The 27,681-nt window shown below is 32.1% G+C and overlaps 3 protein-coding genes and 2 non-coding genes across 9 annotated transcripts; 3 read left to right on the top strand and 2 right to left on the bottom strand.

Moving 5' to 3' along the window:
- Nucleotides 1–1,133: 1,133 nt before the first annotated feature.
- LOC124845878 (putative protein phosphatase 2C 42) lies at nt 1,134–5,299 on the top strand. 3 transcript variants are annotated; one of them, XM_088105421.1, is made up of 5 exons: nt 1,134–1,894; nt 2,507–2,877; nt 3,811–4,047; nt 4,708–4,800; nt 4,869–5,299. In XM_088105421.1, the coding sequence occupies exons 1-5, from the start codon at nt 1,576–1,578 to the stop codon at nt 4,971–4,973; spliced, it is 1,125 nt and encodes a 374-aa protein (XP_087961547.1). In that variant the 5' UTR covers nt 1,134–1,575; the 3' UTR covers nt 4,974–5,299. The 3 variants fall into 3 exon arrangements, with proteins under 3 accessions (XP_087961547.1, XP_087961546.1, XP_087961548.1); XM_088105420.1 differs by having other exon boundaries at nt 1,151–1,397; nt 1,502–1,894; nt 4,708–5,299; XM_088105422.1 differs by lacking the exon at nt 1,134–1,894 and adding an exon at nt 1,907–2,413 and having other exon boundaries at nt 2,490–2,877; nt 4,708–5,299.
- A 2,597-nt stretch (nt 5,300–7,896) lies between these two features.
- LOC124845891 (uncharacterized) lies at nt 7,897–16,972 on the top strand. 3 transcript variants are annotated; one of them, XM_047323084.2, is made up of 15 exons: nt 7,901–8,269; nt 8,355–8,549; nt 9,449–9,523; nt 9,611–9,778; nt 9,908–10,071; nt 10,241–10,459; nt 13,145–13,271; nt 13,407–13,595; nt 13,959–14,200; nt 14,852–14,971; nt 15,553–15,778; nt 15,859–15,918; nt 15,993–16,166; nt 16,252–16,361; nt 16,492–16,972. In XM_047323084.2, the coding sequence occupies exons 1-15, from the start codon at nt 8,093–8,095 to the stop codon at nt 16,655–16,657; spliced, it is 2,412 nt and encodes an 803-aa protein (XP_047179040.1). In that variant the 5' UTR covers nt 7,901–8,092; the 3' UTR covers nt 16,658–16,972. The 3 variants fall into 3 exon arrangements, with proteins under 3 accessions (XP_087961544.1, XP_047179040.1, XP_087961545.1); XM_088105419.1 differs by lacking the exon at nt 7,901–8,269 and adding an exon at nt 8,639–8,715 and having other exon boundaries at nt 8,416–8,549; XM_088105418.1 differs by lacking the exon at nt 16,492–16,972 and having other exon boundaries at nt 7,897–8,269; nt 15,993–16,081; nt 16,227–16,364.
- A 2,571-nt stretch (nt 16,973–19,543) lies between these two features.
- LOC124845896 (small nucleolar RNA snoR118) lies at nt 19,544–19,620 on the bottom strand. Its single transcript, XR_007029482.1, has one exon. It is a non-coding gene; the product is annotated as a small nucleolar RNA snoR118 (small nucleolar RNA).
- A 128-nt stretch (nt 19,621–19,748) lies between these two features.
- On the bottom strand, nt 19,749–19,821 carry LOC124845895 (small nucleolar RNA R66). The gene has a single exon (XR_007029481.1). It is a non-coding gene; the product is annotated as a small nucleolar RNA R66 (small nucleolar RNA).
- A 4,251-nt stretch (nt 19,822–24,072) lies between these two features.
- Nucleotides 24,073–24,733, top strand: CP1 (Ca2+-binding protein 1). Its single transcript, XM_047323088.2, has one exon. It carries the CDS (start codon nt 24,160–24,162, stop codon nt 24,643–24,645), a length of 486 nt encoding a protein of 161 aa, XP_047179044.1. The 5' UTR covers nt 24,073–24,159; the 3' UTR covers nt 24,646–24,733.
- Nucleotides 24,734–27,681: the final 2,948 nt, after the last annotated feature.

Raw genomic sequence — 27,681 nt, 5'->3', positions numbered from 1 at the left:
GTAGAAAATAAAAAATTGAAAAATGCTAAGGGAAATGGTTCATATTAAAAAGGAAAAAAAAAATTAAAAGTGTAAAGAAACGAATAATGGTATTTTTAACGTGATAAAAAAAAGTGATTATAAATTCATATATTTAAGAAATGATTAATGAGATATGATTAAATGTTAAGAAAGATTTAAATTGTTACTGCTTGCCTCGATTAAAACTTTATTCCATTACAAATCGCTATCCATTTGTTATTTGATATTTATATAAATTAATATATAATTTAAATTATTTTTAAAAAGAAAATAATATATTTTTAATATATTTTATATATTTGATGTTTAAAATTATATATATATATATATATATATATATATAAATATTTTGATATTCTTAAAATATTTGTTTAAGATTCGCAACTGCAAATACATGTAATATTGTAAAATAATTTAATGTAAAAAATAAAGTTTAAAAACATTTTTCCTATATCTCTTTATCATTATTTAAAAAATATAACAGTTAAGATTTTTTTTTGTGTTTTTAAAGTTTTTATTCTTTTCTTTTTCAAATTTTATTGCATCTCTTTCATGTATGCGTATTCGCGTCTTAATGCAAGACATAAAGATTAATGGACGTGAACTAAATTAATTATAGTCGTATAAACTTTAACGGTAAAAGTAAAAATAGCAATTTTTGATACATTTTTAGTAAAGTTCTTTATTTGCTGGGCTAAAATTTTGTTAAAAGATTTAAGAAAAGTCACAGGTGAGACTCGTCAAATTAAAAAGTAAACAATTTTATAATTTATAATGAAATTAAATTAATAATAAAAATGTATTATTGATATCTCTTAAATTAAACAATTGTATTTTCCTGAATTCAACAAAATGGACGGGGATGTTCACATTCAGCAACAGTTGGCAGGTCGTGCCTCTAGGCAAAAATAAAAGTCAAACGAATTGAAATGCCAAAAGTATAAGTACAAGGACGAAAGAGCAATAACTAAAAAACAAATCCAAAACTTTTACAGCCCGAAAAGTAATATATATTTTCATTTGATTTTAATTGAAAAGTGATAATTAAATTGCAAATGGAGTTTGTAAATAGTATATCTTTCATTGAAAAGGACTTGTATGAACTTTAAACACTGTTTGAGATAAAAATAAAATTAAAAAAAATAGAAAATAAAAAAAATGAGAAGGAAAATTGTGGAGAAGACACGAAAGTAAAGGGTGTTTGTCCCAACCCAACTAAAGTATGGAATTTGGTTTTATGAAAAAGGAAAAAAAGGAAAGGCATTGAAAATAACATCAGCAAACAGAGTCTTCCCCACACCATCTCTCCCACAAGAGAATGAGCCCGTTGATGTTCCTCTACAACCGAACACACCCCGCCACCACCCAAGGCTAACGTACGCCCCCTCCTTACCCTGCGCCTCACCACCCCGTCTTTTTTTTCCCCATTTTCCTTTTTCCCTTCTTAAGCACCGCGTTTAACCGTTACTTCCCCACTCAGATTCGGAGGATCGGAGCGAGGTTGGCGGTTCCGGCGTTGGAGGCCTTAGGGTTAGGGTTACCGAGCGATGTGGTATGATCCTGGCATTGATGAATCTGTTCTCGCTGTGTTGGAAGCCGTTCGGGCGCGATGCTGATCGATACGATTCCATCGGAGTTATCGGGAGCAACTTCGCCGGGAGAGAAGGCAGAGAAGGTTTGCTCTGGTTCCGCGACGTCGGAAAATATGCCTCCGGCGATTTCTCCATGGCCGTAGTTCAGGCCAACCAGGTTCTTGAAGACCAGAGCCAGATCGAGTCCGGTCCTCTCGGCACATTCGTCGGCATATACGATGGTCACGGAGGACCCGACGCCTCCAGATATGTTTGCGATCACTTGTTTCGCCATTTTCAAGGTTCTTCATTCGGAACCCTCACTTTATAGACAGTTTCGTTTGCTTCTTTTTTTAATTGTTTATTTATATATTCACTTTCACGGTTGTTGCTGTGTGGATTTAATGCGGCCACGTTTTTAGTCTGATCGTCTCTTCATGAATCACGAGTGGCAGTGGCAGTAACTGTTACCAGTGGTTTTCATCAGTTTGCTTTTCCCATGAACCTTTTTTGGATGTGCTTTTATACTCTCTCTTTTTTCTCGTTGGTCTATTGAGTCTGAGATTTCCAGGAATCAAGTACAGTTGAACATTCAGGACAATGGGTAGATAATGTTTGTTTTCGCTTTTTATCGTGAATCGATTTAATAGGTGAATTGTTTGTAGCTTTTTTTTGGATTTCCTCCAATGGAAACGGATTCGCTGTTCCGTGGCACATGGTGCTGTAAATAGTTATTAAAGTGTTTTGGAGTCTCGACTTTTGTGTTGAAGGCCCATGGTTTTGGTGGAGCATGATGCCTTAAATTTTGGTTCCTTCATGGGGTATGAGTGTTGGGTATTGGTTCTTCCATGTCTTGTTCTGTTGTTAAAGAAACAGTTCTTATGCTAGCTGTCTCAGATTTCTTGTCCGTGCAGCAACGTCGGCTGAGTCACGCGGGCTTGTTACAGCGGAAACAATTGAAAGAGCATTTCGCCAGACGGAAGATGGATACACAGCCCTCGTGTCAGGTTCCTGGAATGCTCGACCTCAAATTGCGAGTGCTGGTACCTGTTGTCTAGTTGGAGTGATATTTCAACAGACACTCTTTGTGGCAAACGTTGGAGATTCCCGTGTTGTATTGGGTAAGAAAGTTGGCAACACTGGAGGTATGGCTGCAATTCAGCTGTCTACAGAACACAATGCAAATCTTGAGGCTGTTAGACAGGAACTTAAAGAATTACACCCTCATGATCCTCAAATTGTGGTCCTCAAACATGGAGTGTGGAGAGTAAAAGGCATTATTCAGGTAATTTTTAACTTGTGTCCTCTCGGTCAAACATTTATCCATTCATTCATTATTTTCTTTATTGTTTTCCATTCTTTAAAGTGCTATACAGAAAGGTCTTGGAGGCTACTCAAACGGTGTCCTGAAAGGCCATTTCTTTTGTTTGTTAAAATTGAATGCTACATATGGGCTATGATTTCTGAGTCCTTACATGTCACCTGACCCAAAACACCTAAAGCCAAGGTCATAGATCATAGTTGTTCTTTTACTGTTTCTTGTATATTTTTCTACTGTGTCTTGTGTTGCAATATGAATTACCAACCTGGTTCATATTTTTAAGAAGCTTCTTATTCCTTAACCTCATACTATCTGTATTCATTTTCTGCATTTCACCAGAGTTCCTTAAAAAAAAGACATCGAATATTTCAATTAAATTGTAGTTGTCCCCTATTCCCTTGTGAAGTTATCAGTACTTAAAAATATACCCTATTTTTAAGTGTATTAACAAATCCCTAATGCTTGTCCTTATAGTTTTAATTTGCTATCTTGTTAAGGCATTGTTGCGGTGCCTGTGTGTTTGCATGTGTATTAAAGAACGAAGGTAATCCATGTGTTTAATGATTCAGTCCTTGATTTGTGTGGTTAAAACCAAATCGTATAAATGGAAGCAAACATTTTATATTTGGCTTATGATATTCAATATTCTATTTTCTACATTGCATTAGTGTTTAAAAAAAAAACTACGATGGTCATATGAAAGACAATCAAGATGCTTTCCAGTTTTAACCTCTGCGGTATTTTTTTATTGTTGAAGTCATATATAAATATATATGTGTATATGTGTCTGTGTATATACATACACACATAATTGTTAATAGTTCACAAGTAATCCCAAGGTTCACATCAAAACTTGGCAATATCACATATATACTTCATTGATTGTATTTGGTGCAGGTTTCTAGATCTATAGGTGACGTATATTTGAAACATCAACAATTTAACCGGGAACCACTTAATGCAAAATTCAGACTTCCTGAACCGATGCACATGCCTATCCTGAGTGCTAATCCCACTATTCTTTCTCATCCTCTGCAACCAAATGATTCCTTCCTTATATTTGCATCAGATGGTTTATGGGAGCACTTGAGTAATGAGAAAGCTGTGGATATTGTAAACAGCAATCCACATGCGGTAAGATTCTTTTTACCATGTCTGGATTTTCTTGTACTTATTTCTGTAATGGACGTTACCTATTATATTATTTCCTCGTATGGCCATGAAATGTATGGTTGTGTGTTGGGGGGGGAGAGGGAGAAGTCTTTTAAATTGAACGTGAGAATTGGACGAGGATTAGTCCTGTTTTCATTATGTGGTTTACATGTTGGTCAGGACAAGTTTTAATAATTCCCCCGTACATCTTTGGTCCTTAATTTCATTTTTAGTTCCCACCACGTCTTTGTATCCGATTAAATTTACTGCTTTTGGTTGATTTGATTTTGTCTAGAAGTGAAATGGTTAGTGAATGGAGTTCTGTCTGTACCTTTGCTAAAGTTATAAGCTTTATAATTCCTACTTTCTCCATTCTTATTCCTTTATCAGGAGTTTACCAGATTCTATTTGTTCTAATTCCTTTTGATGATTTAAATTTGCATTTTATCACGACTTTATAGTTATTCGTTAATACGTTCCTATGATGAGTTTATTTCCTGCATTCTTTCCTTTCACAAAGTTGTTCTTTTTGCAACTTATTATGAATGAATATTTCTGCTAATGCTTTGTCGCAAGGTATGAATACCAAGATTTTGTTTCTCTGCCTAGCCTAGGTACTCAAAATTGTGTGTCTGCATGCAGGGTAGTGCGAAGAGACTTATCAAGGCTGCCCTCCACGAAGCAGCAAGAAAACGAGAAATGCGGTATTCGGATCTGCGTAAGATTGACAAGAAGGTTCGACGCCATTTCCATGATGATATATCTGTTATTGTTTTATTCTTAAATCACGACCTTATTTCCAGAGGCACAGTGCTAGACTCGGCACTTTCACTTCGAAGCGCTCTCGATCACTGACGTGTATCATTGTAAGCAGTAAGCAGTCTTGTACGAGTTTTTCCCATAACTGAAGAAGATACGTCCATTCGTAGGTACCTGGCTACAATATGCCATTGTGGCGCATTTGGCTTCTAGTATCCACACACATCATTTTCAGGCACTACAGTTTATTAAATTATAACATATTGTTAGAAATTTATTCGTCAAGAGGAAAAAATAAAAGAAAAAAAACAAAAAACACAGATATCTTATTCCCTTTCCTAACCTTATAGTTTTACCCCAAACACTGGATTTTATTTATTTCTTTATTTTTTTGGCTTCATATAAGCTAATCAAGCAGTATGTTCATTGAGTCCAAATTCAAATTTATTTGACGACAAATTATGTAGAAAATTCATATGTAATACTGCCCGCAAGTTGTTAGACCCGAATTAAAAACCATTTTCAATCTGCAAGCTGAAGTCTGAATGCCAATTTTATCGATGAAAATAAGCAAATAAATAAAATTTCGAATATGTATTGTTGGGTTAGAACTTGAAAGTGAAGTCTACGATGTTTGATATGTAGAGGTTATTTTTCGTACACTACTTGTGTAAAAGATTGTAGCAAATTATACTTGTGCTTCCTTATTATAGCTGTCAAAATGTGCTGCGTCGGATTGGTCTGTCCTTAGAACAGGTTATAATCTTAATTGAATTAAACAAAATGTTGAGAAAAACAATCCTGATAAATTAATTTGTGTTATTTCTAGATAATTTAGTTTGCGACGTAAAGGAGTTTATTGTTGTTTCTGCAATCGAACTTATATGTAGATGATAATATTATAATAAAAGTATAAAAACAATTTGTTTATAATTTAAATATATGTAAATATAATTTATATATTTAATTATTATTGTTAAGATTATAATTAATTTCGTAATTTGAATTTATATGTATATATTAAACTTTCTTTAGCAACACAAAATGTTGGTTTGCTTTAACCTACGCAAGTTAATTAACATTTTGTTTAGTGCATTTTAGTAAGGTTAAACTATGGGGTTAAAAGCTAAGGGACAAAATGCATTGAACTGTTAAAAACTTAATTGAATTAAAAATTAATTTGTTTGAATAAAATTGAAAAATAGATTAAATGAATTAAACTGATTTATTTTTATTTATCAAACTGAATTTTAATATGAATTTAACTAAATTGTTATGAACCTATTTGTTTTTTAACTGTAATAATTTTGAATTGAATTACATTGTTTTTTATCAATTATACTAATTTTAAATGGAACTGTAATATTTTAGAATTAAAAAACTTAAAAAATGTAGTATTTATCTATTTTATTCATTATATAGTTTCCTCGTAAAAAAAATAGATATAAAAAATTTGTATTTACTCAATAACCTATGTTTTTGAGTAAACAAATCTTTTAATAATTCTATAACAATTTATTTTCCTATATGAAATTTTGTTTAATTAAAATCAAGAAAATGAAATTTTCTTTTTATACATTAAGGTTTAGAATTTCTCTTTAGAACTACTTGTAAATATCATAATCATGTTAAAAATACATTGATTGAAAAATGTATGAGAAAGAGTTTACGATATTTGATTCAATTGAATCTTTATCGTAATCAAGTTATACAATTTAAAATTTAGTTATTTAAATGTTTTTATAATTATTTTATCGATTAATTCTAATTAACTCTTCAATAACAATTAATTGAATGGCACCAAACAGTTAAAAATTGGAGAATCAAAAAACAGTTTGTCTGAACACAACTAAATTACCTATTGTTTTAACAAACTGAACTAAAACTGAGACAAGTCGAGTAGGACCAAAGTTTGAGACAAGTTAGGTTGGACAAAACGTAGAAAAAGGTCGGGATCGAAATTTGACCAAATCGGCCTTAGTAAAAAATCGGACAAATTCCAATGCAACGGTAGTGGTTGAAACTCGCTTGTTGAAACTTAGTTGAGTTAGTCACAATCAAAATTTGTTGAATTTGACAAAGTGGTCACGGGTTGAAAAACAATGGAATTCGGTTGGGACGACCACAAATGGTTGAAATAGTCCCAATCGAAAATCAATCAAATTCGATCGAGTTAAAGTCAACAAAAAAATTAATCAAAGTTTAATCTAATTGAAAATTGACTGAATTCAATGAGTCAATTCTAATCGAAAATCAATCGAATTCCGCCAAAGTTTAATCTATTTGGTAATAACCAAACCAAACTTTAATTTTACACACTTTTAAACAAAGTAAAAAATATAACGAATTAGTTTTAAATCAATAAATAAGTAAGATGATGAAGTCCGATAGGTTGATTGTAAGAGGCTTTTGCTTTCCACGTCCCTTAATCACTATTGCGTCTTCATAAATTTGAAAATGATCATTCTAGTCTTCATGTTATATAGTTTTGAATTATTTATTCTGAAATTTTTTCTAAAATAAGATTTATAGAACAAACTTTTAGAAACATGTTTTCCAGAATAAACATTTTAGAATATATAAAGATGTTCTTTGGAACAAAATTTCCCAAACTATACATGAACAATCCGAATGTTTTATAGAATTAAACAATAATTAAGGGGGGAAAAGCTATTTTTTGTCATATAATTTCCTCCAAACTCAATATTTTGTTTCCTCTTCCTTTCTCTTCATTCTCATCTCTTGCATTTCTCTTGCAGAAGCTCTATACCTTCTCTGAGATCCCCGACGAGACTCTTGATTATGTCAGTATTGTCGCCTCAAGACTCGGCAACAAGAGTATAGTGGCGGCACGGATGTAGTGGAGAAGAAGAAGACAATGTGATGCAATGAGTGAGAGCAGTTTAGTCTTTTCAAACCTAACTTGGGGTACAGGTAGTAATTATGGAAATGCAGAAAGCAAAAGTTTGCATGCTATTGGATGGACCGGTCTGGCCTGATGTCGAGTTTGGGCCTGTAACTAAAAGGATCCAAAACATGGTTATTGACATTGGAGGGCAATCTAGGAAATAAGTTGTTGAAATTCGCAGCCATCAGGTCCTGGCGAGTGGATTCCGCAGGCACTCGGAGCATCGTTGTTGTGCGAGCTTTACACATGGCTAATTAATTCCTCACAATCTCGCTGTTGCAGCAACACATGTTCTTATTTCAATCAAATCACTAACAATTCTCACATTCCTGAACTGAATCAACAAACACGAGCGAGGTGATGGCGCCTCGTTCACTCCTACTCGCTTTGCTGAGTCTTCTCCTGACTCAGTCCAATTCGGCGCCGCAAGCCTTCAAGAGAGAAACCGGCCACCCTCAGTGGCACCACGGCGCCTTCCACGACGTCCGCGACAACGTGCGATCCGATGTCCGTCGCATGCTCCATTCTCGCGCCGAGGTCACTTTCTTTTCTCCGTCAAATGAAAATCAACATCAACGTCCAATTAGTTGATTTGTAATGCACGAGTTTGTGGTTTGTGCAGGTTCCGTTTCAAGTTCCGCTCGAAGTGAACGTGGTTCTGATTGGTTTCAACGGAGACGGAGGTTACAGATACAACATCGACGCGCATCGATTGGAACAGTTTCTCAAAAATAGCTTTCCAGCTCACAGACCTTCGTGTCTGGAGACTGGAGAGCTACTTGATATTGAGCATCACATGGTCTATAATGCATTTCATGTAAGCCACGTTTATATGCCTTGTATTCTATTTAGGCTAATTGTTGCTTCATTATCCCTATTTTCTTGCTGATTCAATTTTATTGAAAGTGAAATTGCAGCTCCCAAGCTTTATCGTGGTGGCTACTGTTTAACTGTGACTCTGTGGTGTCTGCTAGTTTGGGAAGGTTGAGTTAAGTGGATCAGTAGAGTTGTAATTACCGATGTTTTGGTCTGAAATTGGATAATTTTAGCGTAGGTCTAAGTTGTGGAATATTGAAATGCAGAGCATGGTCATTGGAGGAAATCCTATTGCTTTCTTGAAATGCATATTCTAAAAGATTAGTTTGGTTCAACTTCTTCGTAAACATTTGCAAGAGATGCAAATAGGAAGAAGATAAAAATGTGAAATGAGCTTTCCTACAGTTAGCTAATTAATAAGTTAACTTTCAGAAGATTTTCATATTAACTTCTTCAAAAGCCTAATTTTAACTTATTCCTAAACTTATTTTAACTTTTCTTTAAGTACTGTGTATGGAGAAATTTATGCAACTAGATCCAAAGTTAAAGGTTTCAAACCACATAACAACTTATGAAAGTTTGACCATGTCCATATTTTTATACTGGAGAAAAAATAGTCAAGATAGGATTCCCAACCGAGGAAGGCCGAGAGAGTGAGCTTTTGTTTAGATGAACTTAAATACCCTTGTAAATAAAGACCAGCCGGCTTTGTTTGAGAATCAAAATGTACTTTAGAAATCTTATGGATCGATTAGACTGTTATATTTTTGGTTTATTGTTGAAGCATATTCTATAGTTGGACATCTTTTTTCATGTTATTGTCTGTTTCTTTGTACAGGCCATCATGTACAAACTGCTAGATATGAACACTAATAATTTAAAATCTAATTTTCACTGTAGGCTGGGCAGCCTGAACTGATAGCACTTGAGAAAGCACTGAAAGAAGCAATGGTTCCTGCAGGAAAAGCAAGAGAGGTAACTGTGTGGTCCTTTCTTTTTCTTTGCCACTTTCTTTTTGTTTTATTGTATATGGCACTTGCTAAAGCTTACCACAACTTGCAGACTGAGTTTGGAAGAGAGGTACCTTTGTTTGAAGTTGAAGCAACAGGTGTTGAACCAGTATTTCAAAGGCTGTACTCCTACATATTTGACATGGACAGTGTGGGATCTTCTGTCACGGAGATGGATAGGCCAGTGCCAAGTGCAATATTTATTGTAAACTTTGACAAGGTATAATCAATAAGCAATACTTTTAGTTGCCAAATATTAGATATACCATACTTCATATTTCCCTACTACAGTAGCAATATATGTTTTTTTTGTTTCTTTTTTTTATTGTTAATTTAAAATTACTTGTAGGTGAGACTAGATCCTAGAAATAAGGAAATCGATCTTGATGGCTTAATGTACGGGAAAATTCCTGACCTAACTGAGGAAGATATGAAAAAACAAGAAGGAGATTACATCTATCGATATCATTACAATGGTGGAGGAGCAACTCAAGTTTGGCTAAGCTCTGGCAGGTATGTAATGGTTTGGTTCTGAACTATTTTCTTTTAAACTTAATTTCTTCTCTTAAAAATGTTTTACTGGGAAAAGTTGGTTTAATTGTATATTCTGTATCTCAAGAAATTATGGTAGACCATTCCTCTTACATATAGGCTAGCCTGACTTTTTTATTTATTCATTCAGATTTGTGGTGATTGACCTTTCAGCAGGGCCTTGCACTTACGGTAAGATTGAAGCTGAAGAAGGAAGTGTCTGTTCTAGAACCCTGCCAAGATTACGAAATGTGATACATCCTAGTAGTTTAAGCACAAGTTCTCAACAATCAAGCAATCATATTTTTCTTGGACAGCTTGCTTCTTTGGTATCAACCACGGTGGAACATGTTATTGCACCTGATGTGAGGTATTGAGATCTATAAGCAAATGACAACTGCTAAGTCTTATCCCACTAGGAGCATCTTCAATAGAGTTTTTTTTAGGGTTAAATATGTTTTTCGTCCTTTAAGTATCACACGATTTTGGGTTTAGTCCCTACTCGAAACTTTGATTGCTTTTAATCCTCTTAATTTTAAAACTTGTATTTTTAGTCCTTAAAAAGTAACGGCGTTAGATTTCCTTATGAGGTGGCTAACGGCAAGCCAGTCCGATGCCACTTGTGTTCCACATTGCTTTTATTTTTTGAAATCAGATTTAAGTGATGTGCCACGTATGTTTTCATTTATGAAATCAGATTAGGGGTTTTTTAGGTTTGAAAATAATTAGGGTTCTTAGCAAAAATCAAAAGTCCGACAACAGCAGCAACACCCCTCTCTCCCTCTCCCACCAAACAACAACAAACTCATTAGATACTAAAAAGGGCACAAGTTCAAATTCTGAATACATCAATTTAACCCACGATTCAATTTCTGCCCCTTCTTAATTCCAGAGTTGTTCTAGACATTCGAAATAATAATAAGCGGTGATGGTTGCCACCATTGAAAAGAAAAAGGAGTGCACAATTTCGCAAGTAATTGAAGTGCTATAGAAGAGAAGTTAGGTTATGATACATGGGCGAATGCGAGGGAAGGAGTGAGAATGGCGAAGAATGGGCCAGAAGTAGAAGCAATTGACGGCCCAGAGGAGAGGTAGAAGAGCGAAGCTGAAATTGTAAAACCTCCGTCGCTTTGAGTCACCTCACTACTGCATCTGATTTTGATTCAGATTGCCTGCCATGGAAAAGAAAAAACCAAAATTCATACAAACACAACTGAAATTCAGATTATTCAATCCTGCTTTTTACTGTTTCCGTGTGTCAAGTCGAGAAGAAAACACAGCCTAACAATGACAGTGGAGGAGGGGGTGGACGCTGCTTCGTTGAAGAGTAGTAAAAGAGAGAAAAAAAGCAACGTGGCACAAAGTTATCAGGGAAAGTGGCATTTGACGTGGCTCGCCGTTAGTCACCTCACAGAAAATCTAACGCCGTTGCTTTTTAAGGACTAAAAATACGAGTTTTAAAATTAAGAGGATTAAAAGCAATCAAAGTTTCGAATAGGGACTAAACTCAAAATCGTGTGATACTTAAGGGACGAAAGACATATTTAACCCTTTTTTTTATCTAACCATTACTATTGAGTTTTCATCATTGGTCCAATCACGGTTTAAGAACTGACCTTGTTTAAGAGCTGATTCTTATCATTAAAAGCCCACAAAACTGATCTTGGAACGGAGGGAAGAAATGCAGGAATCAAGCCAGCTGCTAGCCAGTCTCTTCTGACAAAAAATAATATCAGATCAACCATACACATTGATGTGACTCTAGCAGTTGAAACATGACTAGAATATCATTATTTTTTAAGTTGGAACAAAAACAAATATAATAATGCATATGAATATGTAGGGTATTACATGAGACTCATTTTAAGTTTTTACTAGTTGCACCTGTGCTATAAAATGTTGCTAGGGTTGTTAAATGTAATGTGGAGTAGTTGGGTCCATCCAAAGAATGTTAAGCAACACTACCTTTGTGCCATTGGAGATGCTATCAGCAGGGTCGTCAACTACACAGGGATCCATTGGATTCTCTAACAAACTCAAATTCTGTAAAACTCATATTGAGGTCTTTTATATTATTAGTTTCTCTGGAGGTTATCTTTGTTCTTTGGCCCCTTTTAATTGGATAGCTTTCTATTTGCTTGTCTCACACACCTCTACATGAAACTTTACATCATTATCTCTTCAATTGGTGGCCTCAGAACTTTCTCTTTAAAATATGCATTTATTCTTATTTTTTCTTTTTCTTCATCCATTAACTTATCTCATGATTCTTATCAACTATTTTAGTGGGGATGGGACATGCTTTTGTCGGCTTTTCACTGTTTAAAATTGTCTTGCTTAGCTGATTTTATTGACTTCTGCCTAAATTTTCACAAGTTCATAAGCTCTTTGGTTAAGCAGAACCATTTTGACCATCAAGTTTGGATTTTATACATGGAATCTTAATTGTTATCCCTTAATGTTTTAAGGTGGGTATTGGATGCTTAACTTTTGAAACTTGTGGTATGATGTCTATACCTAATTTTCACCTTCAAATCATTGTTTTAGAAAGTAGAGTTTAAGTCTAATTCAATCTTATATAACCGGCTTGTATGATGTATACTATAATTTAGTTTTATTTATAGTCAATGTGAGATTTCCAACGCTCTCCTTATGCCAAAAACCAGAATTTTGGAGCGTGAAACTAAATATTTGTATGTGGTCCAATAGCAGCTGAATAGGTCCAACTAACCTCATTAGCATACACTAGACTCTTAATGACTTTGATGCCATCTTAGACAGTAAGTTTTACCTAAGTCAATCCTACAAAACTAGTTTATAAAATAAGGTTTGCATCTACTTGTATACTATAATTTGGGTTTTTCTTTTGTCAATGTTGGATCTTCAACACATTGTCCTCATGACCTTATTCTTTTGTTTAGTATTCAATACTTATATGTAATTTGAGCTGCAGTTGTTTCTAGCATGTGAATAATAAGTGCACTTGAATGCTTTGTTGACTGATCACGGAAGTATTAGCTCTAGAGTTTAATTGTATTGTTATTCATTTGTTTAGGTTTGAAACTGTTGATCTTACTTCAAGGCTGCTTGTACCGATAATTGTCTTGCAAAATCATAATCGATACAACATTATGGAAAAGGGCCATAATTACAGTATTGATATAGAAAGAATTGAGGCAGAGGTTTGTAATTTCCTTTAGGGCACACTACCTATTTTTGTTAATTCAGTTTGAAAATTGTCGTATGGATTTTCTAGAATTGTGGTTGTGTAATTTAGTAAGAACATTATGCAACTGCTACATTTTTTCATACCTCAGGTGAAGAGTATGCTTCATGATGGGCAAGAATTAGTAATTATTGGGGGTGCACATTCATTACATCGCCATGAGAAGCTGGCAATTGCTGTTTCAAAAGCTACACGTGGACATTCCCTGCAGGAAACCAAGAATGATGGTCGTTTCCTTGTTCATACCAAGACATATCTGGATGGTGCTATTTTAAAAGAAGTGAGTGCTGACTTGTACTCTTTGTTGCTTAAAGCTACCGCTTTCAACTTCTCGTATGATTTCACCTGGGCAATGTGATTTGTTCATTTTCATGGGGTAATTATTGGAAAAAATTGCACTAACCTTGTAAGTTGTAGATCACGAGTATCAGTTTGTAACCCCTTTTTGTTAAATTGACAAATTTGAATGCTTAGTAGTGCTGCTCATGTCCTTTTATCCTAAGCGATCTTTAGAAGAACCTCCAGAATTCAATACCCACATAGTTGAAGTAAATAGATCCGTAACTAAGATGAATGCAAATTAGTTTTATCACTTTCTTAGCTATTTATATATGGGTAATGGACTTGAAACCTCATTTTACAGGAGATGGAACGTTCTGCCGATGTGCTTGCTGCTGGATTGCTTGAAGTGGCTGACCCATCTCTTTCAAGTAAATATTTCCTCCGCCAGAATTGGATGGATGAATCTGACGAGTCAACTGATTCTATTCTTAAGCATAAGCCTCTTTGGGCTTCATATAACTCAAAATATGGCGGGAAAAGGAAAAAGAAAGTAAAGAAACAAGGGGATCTACAACCAACATATGGAACTAGAGTAATTCCTGTGTGCGTACACTGCTATCTTTTGCCTAGATGAACACTGAAATACAACCGTAACATCATAGTGTCTTTGTTCTTGTATACTCATATTTAATCATAGTTTTATAGAACACCTTCTTTTGTACTTTTATTATTTTCAACCGATCTTCTACTTAGGTCAATTAGGACACTTGAGGTGAACCTAGGCATTGCAGTTAGATACTTTGGACTTCGTGAAGTTGGTACCTAAAATTTGGTGGCGTTCTGCAAAATGAAAAGGAATACTCAAATAATTCGAACTTGAAAGACAAAAAAAGTTATCCCCTAAATATATTGATTATATGTAGCTCCCAACATACAAAAATATATTTATTTCTATTTAACAATGATTGATCAAAGTTGAAAAATTGTTAGAAAAGACATCTTAGAGTTGAACTTTTGTAAGGAATGTTTTGGAAGTAATCCTGTGTTGATCTATTATGTCAATCAATCACCAAATTGGAAGATTTAAATGCTTGTGATTAGATCATTATATTCATTCTGATGGTTTTTTGAAATGAAATGCATCATATTGCAATTGTTATATGAAAATATATTTTGATTGCTATTGATGGCGTAATTTTTGTTTCAGAACCAATTCAACTAAAATTTCCAAATGTAATGCTTTTTAATACGCAGCTTTGTGCTATCACTGGCGGATGTGGATCCAAACCTTATGATGGAGGATGAAAGTATGGTATGGACAAGCAATGATGTTGTAATTGTGCTTGAGCATCAAAATGAAAAGATTCCCTTGAGGTGAGTAATGTTCAGATATCCAGTTCTTTCAAATTGAAGATTAGTACATACTACTGTAGACATTTTGATGCGTATACGGGAGAGGGAGGAAGGAATAAATGGGTTGTGCACTGCTTATTTTGACTAATTCCTAACTGGCAACATCTATACTATTGTAGGCTCTATGAAAACTGTCTTGTGTTTCTATGCGGAACCTCTAATCCTTTTTGTCCACAAAGTTTCCACATCTCAATTTAATAGTTCCAATGATCTATACCTTTTGATTATGTTAGTAGGGAGAGTTGAACTTACAATCTCTCTCACTCTCCTGTTCAACCCACCAAGCCAACCTTATAACTTTCAAATATTAGTAGGGGAGTTGAACTCAAACTCTCTCAAATGTTGCTAATGTATTGTGATACAATCCATTAGTTACTTTTTTAGGAAGCAAAGTCTACTCTCATTTCATGCTGACTGTCTATTTGGATAGTTCGACTCAGAAACCATTTCAAACTCTGCTTTCAATTACCTTCGGTTTCTTGATTATTTATCAGTTTTGTTTTGTAAAAGTTAACACCACTCTTAATTTCCTTGTTTGACAGCTACGTTTCAGAAACACAGAGAAGGCATGCTCTTCCATCTCAGGCACAACGTCATATATTGGCTGGTCTTGCCTCAGTTGTAGGTGGTTTAAGTGCACCATATGAGAAGGCTTCTCATGTACATGAAAGACCTGTTGTAAATTGGCTTTGGGCAGCTGGCTGCCATCCATTTGGACCATTCTCTAATACTTCTCACATCAGTCAAATGCTCCAAGATGTTGCTTTGGTTAGTGCTCTCTCAGTATGCCCAAGTGAATTTTATTTACCAGAAGGCATTTCTCTAATTATCTTTTTGTTTATTGACAGAGGAACTCGATATATGCCCGTGTTGACTCTGTACTTCGTAAAATTCGTGATACATCAGAGGTAAGTCATGCTTCATTTGAGTTTAAATAAATACCTGTACTTGATTCCTGAAATTACCTGTCAATTCTGTGCAGACTGTGCAAACTTTTGCAGCAGAGTATCTGAAAACTCCACTTGGTGAACCAGTAAAAGGAAAGAAAGAAAAGTCCAGCACTGATTTTTGGTTAGAGAAGTTCTACAAGAAAACTACTAATTTGCCAGAACCCTTTCCACATGAATTAGTTGATCGCTTAGAAAAATATCTTGATGTAAGCTTTACTTGAATGGAGTTCTTGACCTGATTTTGCAGACATTTGTATTCTTAACAGATAGCAATTTGTGTGCGTACACCAGGGCCTTGAGGAGCAGCTTGTTGATATGTCTTCTCTGTTATATGATCATCGGCTACAGGATGCCTACTTAAACAGTTCAGATATTCTGCAGAGCACCATGTTCACCCAACAGTAAGTTACCCTGTATTTTAGAACTTCTTCATTTGTGTTGTCAAAATGGGAAGAAGTCATATTCTAGTAAACTGATGTTTTTCCCCTTGATACTGTTCTAGTAGGCTATTTACAATTTTGTGAATTGCAGATATGTTGATCATGTCTTGGCCAGCGAGAGGGATAATATGAGATGCTGCAAAATTGAGTACAAATATCCCGTGCACTCGTCTCAAACTTATGTCTATGGGGGGATACTTATTGCTGGATTCGTTGTGTACTTTGTTGTAATTTTCTTCTCAAATCCGGTACGCTGACTGAAGATTTTGAAATCAACAACCAAAAACTACCAAGGCATATCACATTGGGTAGAACTTATCTTTGCAATACCAAAATCAAATATCGGATACGATTTTGAATTCATAGCGATAAATGCAGGGCAAAAGACATTGGCTAGATTATATATTTTGGTAGGTACTGGCAGGGGCTTCAGCTTTAGTTTCCTGATATTCCTGAAGCAGTAATAGCTGAAGAAATTTTCGTGTGCATTATTCAATTCGTTGCAAACACCTGTGATAACTGAAACCCTAAATTTAATGAAGATTCGAATGAATTTGGAAGCAAAGGAATAACTCCAAAATGTTCATATAATGTGGAAAAAAAAACAACTACAACACGTTTCTGTGCATCTAATATATTTGAACACAAAATTAGGAAAATAAGTAAGATCTTTCATTTAGATATAACATTACTCCATAATCAAATGCTTCATTGACAGTTCCTTGCTCTAACGATGCGTTGTTAATAGAAGTTTAATCTGTTAATAATTTAAGCATTTGGTTTTAAGTGGATAGTGCATGTAATTGTGAGCTTTGACTTTGGCTCATTTGAAGTGTAAATCTGCTAGATCTGTCAAGGTCATAGTTTTTATGGCTTGGAGGGGGTACTTGTAGGAAGATCAAGGACGGCTCCGAAGAGGTACGTACCATCTGCACTGACTGTCATTTTTCGTACTTGTATGAACTTGCAAGATTGGATATCCACTTTGATCAAATAATATATAGTTATAGTGGATTGCATCTAACATATAACTATGGAGGGCTGCATCTGATATATAAAAGTACGGAGGGTTGCAGGTGGGCTAAAGTTATTTCAGCTCTGTCAAAAGTTAGATGTAAAATGAATGATTTTCAGGGAAGACCAAGCACATGTTTTGGGTGGCAGGAAAATAGGTGGTGTATGGTGACGGTAGTTAGGAAGATAGGTTCATTGAAGTAGTGATGTTCGATTCTGATCATATCAGCTACATTTTGTACTGTGATCTGCGTGCTGGGTGGTTGCGTATTCGGCTTGCTTGGAAACCATAATTGTGTCTGGGCTAATAAAGAAAGTGGAGCTAGTGTGGTAAGGGTGAAGTTCTATACTGCGAATCCTTAGGATTGGATGAGTCTAATGTGGACAGTTTTTCTCCTTGCACCTGAATTAGAAGGTTGGTAACTCTTTAAAAGCACTGGGGATATAAAAAATGCAATGGCGGAATAGGTGAGAAAGAGAAATGTAGTGTTGAGGGACCTGCTACGAAATCTTATGTTCCTGAGCTACCCTGCCTAAAAATATAGAATGATAGCAAAATCAGTGAGATAAAAGCATCTCCAGCAGGTGACGGCTTACTGAGGCGGAAGGGAGAAGGAAGGAAAACGTCTCTAAAAAGATTTACAAAGGTAGGAAAGACCGAAAAAATTAGACGGGGAAGACCGGATATAATTAAAATTTCAAAAAATGCTAATTAACTTCTAATTAATTTTTCACAAAATATTAATTCTTTTAATTAATGTATATTAATAAATGATTAGATATATAAATCGGTTTCTCAAATATGAATACGCGAGATTTTTCATTAACAATTTTATAAATATATAGTTGAAAATTTTATTTACTCGTAATACAAGCTTTTTTATTAAATACAAAAAAGAAAGTTAACTATTTATTAAAGATCAAACACTGATACAAGGATCTGTATGCAAGAAACTATATATCATTTCAAGAGTAAATTGGGCATTTGCTCGTAAATGTCATTTGTATCAAAATTATAAATCAAAATAAGTTGTAAAAAGATGAAGTTTGGATTAGGATAATGTATATATTGAAGATATTGAATTTTTTTTTAACTAAAACAAAATTAGGTGTATTTCATTTATATATAATGTGGCGTAATAGAACCTCCATTTTTGAACGAAAACCATTTGCGTGAGTTGCTCCATTAGTTCTTTGTTGCTGCATTTAGGATGAAGTTTGGATTGATGTATCAGAACCATTCTTCTAGCGAATCAAATTTCGGACAAAAAAGAAGATTAAACTGCTTTTGGAGTCAGGATTCAACATCATTGATTTTGTAAATGCATTTTTTTCTGCAAAATGTTTCTATCTATTGGAGCTTTTCAGTATATGTCTATTGTTGTTGAAGCATTTTAGGTATCAAATTGGCAGATCTGTCTCACAGGCTCACAGCGAGTGGGATGTTCATTAAGACAACTGTAAAAATATTAGTATATTTCTTGAAACTGTTTTTTAATGATTCATTTCCTTTTGATTTAAAATGGTAATCTTTTATTAGTACTGCATAGACAAAAATCGCAGTCCAATATACTCATTAACTTCGGCAACTCAGCTAAGTCAATGATAATTTTCTTCCTTGCTTGCGAGTTAAAAATACTACTTACAGAAATATATTTTTATTTCTATACTTTTTTAATTTGTAATTGATTATTATATATTCAAATAAATAAAATTTTAAATTTTGCTGTTCCGTTGCCGAACTTAGATAAAGTTGGGTGCACTGTACCACACATGACACAAATTTGAAAGGCTAATCAATTTCTTCTCTATTTTTTTAAATAGATTCTGCTGTCTGACGCTTTTAAAACTATGTTAAAAAAATAATTGCACATAAATTCAAATGGGGAAGTTCATGGAACTAAATCAAAGGCTCATAAGAAAAATGATAGATAAATTGTGTTCTTTCATTTATATTAAGTAATATAAATGAAAACACAACGACTGCATTCTTTGAAAAGAATAACAAAACACAAAAGAACACAAATATGTACTTAACAAACCACGAAAACACAGAAAAGAAAAGAATAACAAAACACAAAAGAACACAAATAGGTCGTTAACGTCAAAAAATTCGGAAGAGAAAGTAGTAGTCAGACATAGCTTTCTAGGCTAGCATTATGCATCAATATACTGCTCAGAGCCCAGTGCATATTTCATCATTCAGATCTATTTTCCCTTTTCCTCACACTCCCCAAAATCACAATTATACGCACATATTACGTTAACCCTAAATCATAAACCCAAAAACAAAAACAACAAAAAGAACTATACATCTTTGAAGGTTTGGATAGGATCCTCAGCAGTATGCTTATAGTTGTCATCAAATTAGACAATCAGGTCTCAAAGATTTCATGCCATCATTGGATCCCACAACTCTAAAATCCAATCAAATAAAAATAAATAAAGTAATAAAGAGAAATAAAACAACAAAACCAATCTTTTGGAAGATTAATATCTAGAAAAAGGTGATTTGGCAGTTCAATAATTCACTGCGCCTGGAATTAACAAACGAAGGCGAAGCGACTCAACATTCCTGCGAAAATGTACGCCTCTTTCATCATTGATAACGAGATAACCCATGACACATGACCTACGAATCAAAAGCATCTCAAGAGGCAAATGGAAAAGAGAAAAAGAACGAAAATTTCAAGTAGCTTTGTCATTCATAGATTTGCTTGGAATCACAAAAAGATGGGTTTTCTGCAACCTTTGGGAGGTAACCCTGTTCTCTGGTCTGACTTATATAACGGGAGAATTAGAATTAGGGTTTCACTCTCTAGGAATAGACTAAAAAGCCTCCCTTATTTTTTTAGTTACGGATTTGTCCTTTGCGCCTTTTTCTTTTTATTGGGTCCAACCAAAAGCCCTTTCATCCTAGAAGCCTAAACTTTGAATGGGCTGGCCCATTTTGGATTCTGGCCCACAATAATTTATATATTTTAGAGATATTTAAACAATATCTAATTATTTAAAACTTAAAATTAATTATAAAAAACAAATCAAACTTTGGTCCGCCCGTGGATTTATTTCCCACCACAACTTAATAATTTATTTAATAATCCATTGGATATTTTAGACTTTAGTTCATAATTATAATTATTTGCTATCATCCACACTATTCTAAGATTTTGTCTTCAGTTAAGTTTTGGTAGGAAGATAATAATCTCATCACAAACATATTTCAATTTAACATAATCCCATCAAAATTCTATTAACTTGTTCCAGGCAATAATATATTTGAAACCATCTAATTTAATACACATATAAATAAATTAGCATCATACTCCATTTCCTAATATTAAAAAAAAGAAATAGAAAAATGGATTGAATCAATAATAAAGAAAAATGAGAACTTATTCCGATCTTGATTCACATTAATCTATGTAGAGTCGCCTATTAAGTGGTGTGATGTGTTTGTAAAACAAATAATTAATCAATTAATGATCTATATAAATTATATTTCTAGACATAGGAAGTTTAAATGAAGTAAAAACATAATCACTATAAATTTCTATTATTCAATGTTATTTAATATAAATTGTTATTTAACAAAGAAAATATAGTTTTTAAATTTGTTATTATATTAAACCTCAAAAATATTTCATCCTATGTCTAATATTATTTATAATCGATTTCAATCATAGTAATAACGAAAGAAAGTGAAAAATAAGATTGGTTGAATTAGAAAAAAAATTAAACATAATTAGAAAATTTAAGTTATATGTGATTGGTACAATAATATAAAGTTTTTATATATTTCATATATATATAATTTTCAAATATATATTGAAGATAACATAAATTTAGAATAAAAACTATCATTAACTATTAATGAATAAAATGGTTATATTTTAAAATAATAATATATTAAAATAAATTGCTTCATAAAACATGACAAAATTAAATTAATTAAATTTATTTTATTTATTGTTAAATATTTTATTTCAATTATCTGTTTTTAATAAAACATGTATAAAGAAAATATTATATTTATATTATAAATTATTTTAATATTTTATTCTAGTTATTCGTTTATCATAATACAATAAAATATAATAATAGCGTAGTTATTGACATTATTACAATTATGTTATAATTAATTATATTAATAAAAAAATTGATTAAATAGAGGATAATCGATTATACCATTTTTTATAATCATTTATTATTAATCGATTATCTTTTTTGTCATACAAAATTTTCAGCTTTCGTTTTCATTGAGTCGGTATCAGTAGTATTTCAATAAATCTAAAGAGTGTGTAAAAGACGTATTCAATTCAAACAATAAACAAATTAAGAGAAAACCGACAAAAAAGCATAAGCACAAACCATGTGACGTTATTGACTAGTTACGGATTTGCCACGTCCACCGTCTACACGTTTTAACAACTCTTTTCAAGGCGTTTTCTTTTACACAGAAAAGGAAAATATTAAAACGTTTAGAATTATGTTTATGTGCAAAATTTAATAAATTGCAAGGAAAATTAGTTACAAAAGCAGGAAAGTGTAGTGAGGTTTTGGACATTTTATGCGTTTAAGGCAATTTACATTTGGATATACATGAATTATCAAATCACCGCAAAATAATTATTAATGTTTTTAAATTGAGATTAAAGAAAAAGATTGAAAACTATATAATGAATTTAATTAGTTGATAGATGATTAATTATGAAGTTATTATTTTATAAATTAAAAATAATATTGAAATATATTTAAATTAGTAGTTATCATTGAGGTACAATACTTTTCTACTTATCAATTTTAAATAAAAATATATAATAAAAAATTAATTAAAAACTGAAAATTCTGAGTAAATTACGATATAAAAGTAACAAAATTTAAAAATGAACTAGATTACATTAGAGTAACGATATATTTGATTCAATTATAAAGTGTTAAAATGGACTGTAATTTTATTATAAATTTAAAATATTAATTTATATATTATTTTTTATATTACTTTTTTAAGAATTTAAAAAATCATTTTCAAAATTAATAATATATTAAAAATATAAAACATCGTTATTTTAATATTAGAAATTTAAAGTATAAATAAAGTTTTTATAAACAAGTTTTATTATTTATAAATATATTTTTCTAAAAAAAATTCAATAGCGTTCTTTATTTGCTTTAGATTTTCAAATTTCCAGTATAAATTTTTTTAAATTGGAGACTATTAAAATGATAATTGTGATAAAATCTTTATTTCTAACAAATCGCTTTCTTAATTTTAATAAGTTAAATTTTAATTTTTTTTTTATTTTGTTGTTCAAGTTGATTCTTCATTTACATGTAAATTTTTTTGTCTATATGTTCTTTTAGAATCATTTATACAATTCTTTGTTGATTAGTAGTTTTAATGACATACCCTGATCATGATTATATGGTTCGAATGATTGTTTCGTGTTTGATTGTTGCTTGAGTTTATAAGACTATGAGAACTTAGAATATGAGCAATTGAGTAAATTAACAAGTTTCAATAGGTAAAAATTTGTTTTGAACCAACTCGTTGAAGAAGATTTACCAATATAAGCAATTGACCAAGTATAAGTTCACTTGAAATCACAACAATGTTTTGTTATCAACTGATATAACATTAAATGGTGTTGTACAACGTGTTGAGCGTTTATCTGGAAGTATTTTAGCTTCAAGTGGTTAAGTGTCGCTAAACATTCAATTTTGCGAATGCTTTTGATGTTTGGTGGTAGCATGACACTACTAAGTACCATCTTACATTACTGGTATGAAACAATTTAGTTTAAAAACACCAGATGACAAAAAATCAACAAAATGAATAACGTGTCACAAATTTAATAATTTATTAATGAGTATATTTATTATGTTATTAGTATAAAAGTATATAAAAATAATAATAAAAATAAACGAAAAAACATAAATTTACTTAAGATTATTTTTATGTAATGATTTTTTGGTATAAAATTTGTAGGAACAAGTAGTTTAAATTTAATTGGAATTATTGTATAGCTTGTTTCAATCCTTCAATATCACTTTATGTTAGGTTTAACATAGTATATTGGTGAAGACGAGGTTCTTATCCTTCAATATCATATCCTTCTTATTGTTGTTACTATGCATTTAATAGTTTTACATTATTTAAAAAGTAAAAAATAATTAAAAAAATTTAAAAAGTAAAAATTAATTAAAAAAACAGGTGAATGGAAAAATGAAGGAGAAGAGCCTTTGGTCAAGTTCGAGATTGGAGAAACTTTCCTGAAGACTGAATTCTTCCAATTATCACGTTAACATCGTCCAATGAATGTTAACATATTTAACCTTAAAAAAATAATAACACTTGGCTAAAAATATATTTTAATAATTGAAATTTTAACTTATTTTTTAATCATATTTAATACTCGTTCACTTTTAGGTATTTTTTAAATCATATTTAATACTCGTTCTCTTTTACGTCTTTCTGAGCAGTGTCGATGAAAGTTCTAGAATTGGAAAAGAAAATAGAAAGGGCAATGACGTCAGCACATACGTAACATAGTCAGAGCATGAGGTCAAATAACCTTGCAGCTCAAGCCCCGTGATGCCTTCTCCCAAAAATGTGGGCCCTAAAATCTCGGAGTTTCCTCTATTTAACGCAAAGATACCCTTTCTCCTCTCTCAACAACCACACAACCCCAAACACACAAATTCCTGTTCCTCGAATCATCGTCCGAACACCACACAACAAACCATGTGCCCTTCTGGTCGCCTCCTCAGCCCCCACGCCGCTGCCGCCGATTTCCGTCCCGCATTCGAAGTCCTCGACGCCGATCGCGACGGCAAAATAAGCCGCGACGACCTCCGCGCCTTCTACGCCGGCGTTCATGGCGGAGTCGGCGGCGGAGATGAGTTAATTGGGGCAATGATGACGGTGGCCGACACGAACAAGGACGGGTTCGTGGAGTACGAGGAGTTCGAGCGCGTGGTGACGGGAAACGCGGAGACAATACCCGTGGGTGGTGGAGCCATGGAGGACGTGTTCAAGGTCATGGACAAGGACGGCGACGGCAAGCTCAGCCACCATGACCTCAAGACGTATATGGCCTGGGCGGGTTTTCCGGCCACCGACGAAGACATCAACGCGATGATACGCCTCGGCGGCGGCGACAAGAATGGCGGCGTGACGTTCGATGGTTTGCTTCGTATATTAGCCCTTGATTCTGCCGCTGCTCACTGATTGATTTGTTTAACCGAGAACATGATCGGGAAATTGTGTGAACGAATGAATAGAAAATAAAAGTTTTGCTAAGAGGCCATTTGACATTTTTCCTGGCTTCGTGTTCTTAATTTTCTATAACTTTATTTGTGTGAGGACACCATTTTCGTTTGTGTTGCCAGCCGTGTTGCATGTGTACTTGCATCTGGAGTCAAGATAACTATTAATGTTATTTTAATATAAAGTAATTATAATTAAAATATAAATGTTATTTTATTATAATATATAATTAAAGACAAGGTTTTATGTATCCTTTTCTCATAAAAAAAAACCCGGCTTTCTTTAATTTTAACTTACTTTTTATTCGTTTTCTTAAAAAGTTAGTGAATTGCATTGCCTATACTTTCTCAGAAGTTTCTTCTGCGGTGTTGCAATAGAATAGTAGTGAGAAATGGGATGCATGTTAATTGAAAAGGACGTATATATATGGAACCGCCTTTCTCTCTTTCTCTTTTAAGAGATTGTAGCATAAATCAATAAATATAAAATATTTCAATATTAATTAATAGTTAAAAAGTAAAGATATAGTATCTGCCTAAATATATGTACATATTATTTCATTTTTTTTGTAAATAATATAGACAAACAAAATCCTTCCAAAAGTAGGGATGGAGAAAATAATTATTGAGACAGTACTATTTTATTTATGCTACTTTCATTTGACTTCCCTCTCCTTATCAAAATTTAAACAGGTAATAAATTTTACAAATTGTAATAAATAACTAAAAATAGATTCTCTAGATATAATCTTAAATAATTATTCTATTTTAAATAGATGGTGGAAATAATAATGGAGCCTAATAAACATTGTTTTGTAATTAACTTTGGCTTCACTATTTTTTCTGTCAAATTTAATTTTATTTCTTATTATAATTTTATAAATTACTAAAAATATGCTAACTAGATACAAACCGTATAGTTGTTCTATTTTTTAAAAAGAGTCTTGAGAAATATTTGTCAAATAAATGAATAATTAAAATTAATGTAAGTTATGTTATAAACAAGAAATAAAATAATATATTATGAAGAATTATAGAGTGTAATTTTAGATTATATTAAAATGTACAGTATTCAGACATTAAAATCTTTTCTTTGTAAAAAAGTAAATTTTATTTGTTAATACTTTAATAGTTTACCAAAAAATATATTTTCTACGTATAAAATGAAATACTTATTCTGCTTAAAATAGGATTATTTTGAAAATAAATAAATAATTAAACTCGTGATTTATATAATAATTGCAAGTTATAATAAATTAATACCTTTAATTTATAAATTATATTTGAGATTTATGACAAATAATATTTTTTATTTGTTTACATTTTAAGACGAACAATAAATGATTTAAAATAGATACGAGGAATAAAATTTATAGTTTTATTAATGGCTTGAGTTGTTTGTGCGTATTTTGAGGTTGTGAATATGAACTGTTGCACTGTGTTCTGATTGGGTATCGACAAAGGCATTAAATACAAAGTCTCATTTCTGACATTTATTTAACAGTAAACATCAATGCCTACAAACACTGTTGTGTGTTGTCATTTTCTTTGTTTGCCAGCTAGATTTCGTGTCATCCTAGTTTTGAGTTCATCAATTATTTATATTTGATTATAAAATAGAAATTCAATTTAAACGGTATAAATGGAAATTATGTTTTTATACTGGAGGATAGTTAGCTTCGTAACTCTGTATATAAAAAGCATTCTTATATATTTCTCACATGAAAAATATTGAAAAAAAAAATCCTATAATGGTTAGCATCCTAGTTTATTTATGACTATTTTTTAAAGATATTTGTAGATAAAATTTACGATTAATAATTGATATTTATGGATTTTATAATTTATGAATAGTGGATAAAGCGTATTTTAATATTGATTTGTAAAAATAAAATTAATTGTTGAAGGGATATAAAAGCATAGTTTATGTGAAAAAAAATCAGAAGTTGAGATAAAAAATAATTCAATATATTTTTGACCTATAATTTTTAGTAAAAATTAAAATTAAATTTTCTTCGAAACTGTGATCTATAGCTTTTTAATTTTAAAGAGGTGTGAGTTTAGTTTTTTAACTAAATTTTATTAAATTTATTAAATATTTTAAACATATTTAATATTTAATGATAATATTTGAATTAATTACATTAATATATATATCTTTTTCCAATGTTAATTAAAAATATATTTAAAATCACAAATAAATTTAATAAATTTTAATTAAAATGACTAAATTTATGAATTCTAAACTAAATTACTCTAACATTTTAAAAGAAAATTTTTAATTTTCACTAAAACTTAATAAATCAAAATCATATTTAACAAAAAAAAAATGCACTTGCTTATGTTATTGTTCTTTGAAGTTTTCTCATTCCTTCTCATGCTTTTGGGGATCTCAAATCTGCCCAAGTGTGTAAAAGGTTGCTCTTCTTTAATTCATCTTTTTCTTCTTTGTCCAAGCTTGTTTGAAGCGCGTGCTGTTTTCTATGTATTTTATTAAAGTCTGTATCTTTTAGAAACACATTCAAGCAGAAATGACTTATTTGGCGTTTTGTTGTGTTGTTGGAAAGGAGAGAAATTATGGATAGAGGTGGCTTCATGGTGGTTGTGGGAAATGTGTCATTTTGGTAGTGAAACTGTGTCCTTCATGGTATCGTGGTGGTTATGACTTGGTGGATGAAGAAGAATCTCCTTTCATAGACCCTAAAAGAAGACCATGTGTATAATAATAATAATAATAATTATTATTATTATAATAAAAACAATAATGCTAATTACGATAATAATAATAATTATAATAATATTAATAAAAATTATTATTATTATAATAATAGTTCAAATTTCATTTTAACATAAATTACTTTAAACATATTTTATTTTAAATTACTTTTATAATTAAGAAAAAATGGTAATTATTTATTTTTATTAAGGTTTACAAATAAAAGTGGACATATTTGATACTCCCATATCAATTATGCACTATACAGATGTAGAATGTAAG

The sequence above is a fragment of the Vigna umbellata genome, chromosome 1 (genome assembly GCF_029865625.1).
Source record: "Vigna umbellata cultivar VRB3 chromosome 1, Vumbellata_1.0, whole genome shotgun sequence".
In the NCBI taxonomy this organism is placed as follows: domain Eukaryota; kingdom Viridiplantae; phylum Streptophyta; class Magnoliopsida; order Fabales; family Fabaceae; genus Vigna; species Vigna umbellata.
Note: the sequence above shows the minus strand (reverse complement) of the source record. Positions and strands in the feature narration are given on the sequence as shown.

Bases quoted from the DNA above. Each gene is read 5' to 3' on its own strand.
- LOC124845878 (XM_088105420.1), top strand. From the start codon at position 1,576: ATGATCCTGGCATTGATGAATCTGTTCTCGCTGTGTTGGAAGCCGTTC. The intron at 1,895-2,506 runs GTTCTTCATTCG...TTGTCCGTGCAG, and splicing joins CTTGTTTCGCCATTTTCAAG to CAACGTCGGCTGAGTCACGC. The intron at 4,048-4,707 runs GTAAGATTCTTT...GTCTGCATGCAG, and splicing joins TAAACAGCAATCCACATGCG to GGTAGTGCGAAGAGACTTAT.
- LOC124845891 (XM_047323084.2), top strand. From the start codon at position 8,093: ATGGCGCCTCGTTCACTCCTACTCGCTTTGCTGAGTCTTCTCCTGACT. The intron at 9,779-9,907 runs GTATAATCAATA...AATTACTTGTAG, and splicing joins TTATTGTAAACTTTGACAAG to GTGAGACTAGATCCTAGAAA. The intron at 16,167-16,251 runs GTAAGCTTTACT...TGCGTACACCAG, and splicing joins GCTTAGAAAAATATCTTGAT to GGCCTTGAGGAGCAGCTTGT.
- CP1 (XM_047323088.2), top strand. From the start codon at position 24,160: ATGTGCCCTTCTGGTCGCCTCCTCAGCCCCCACGCCGCTGCCGCCGAT.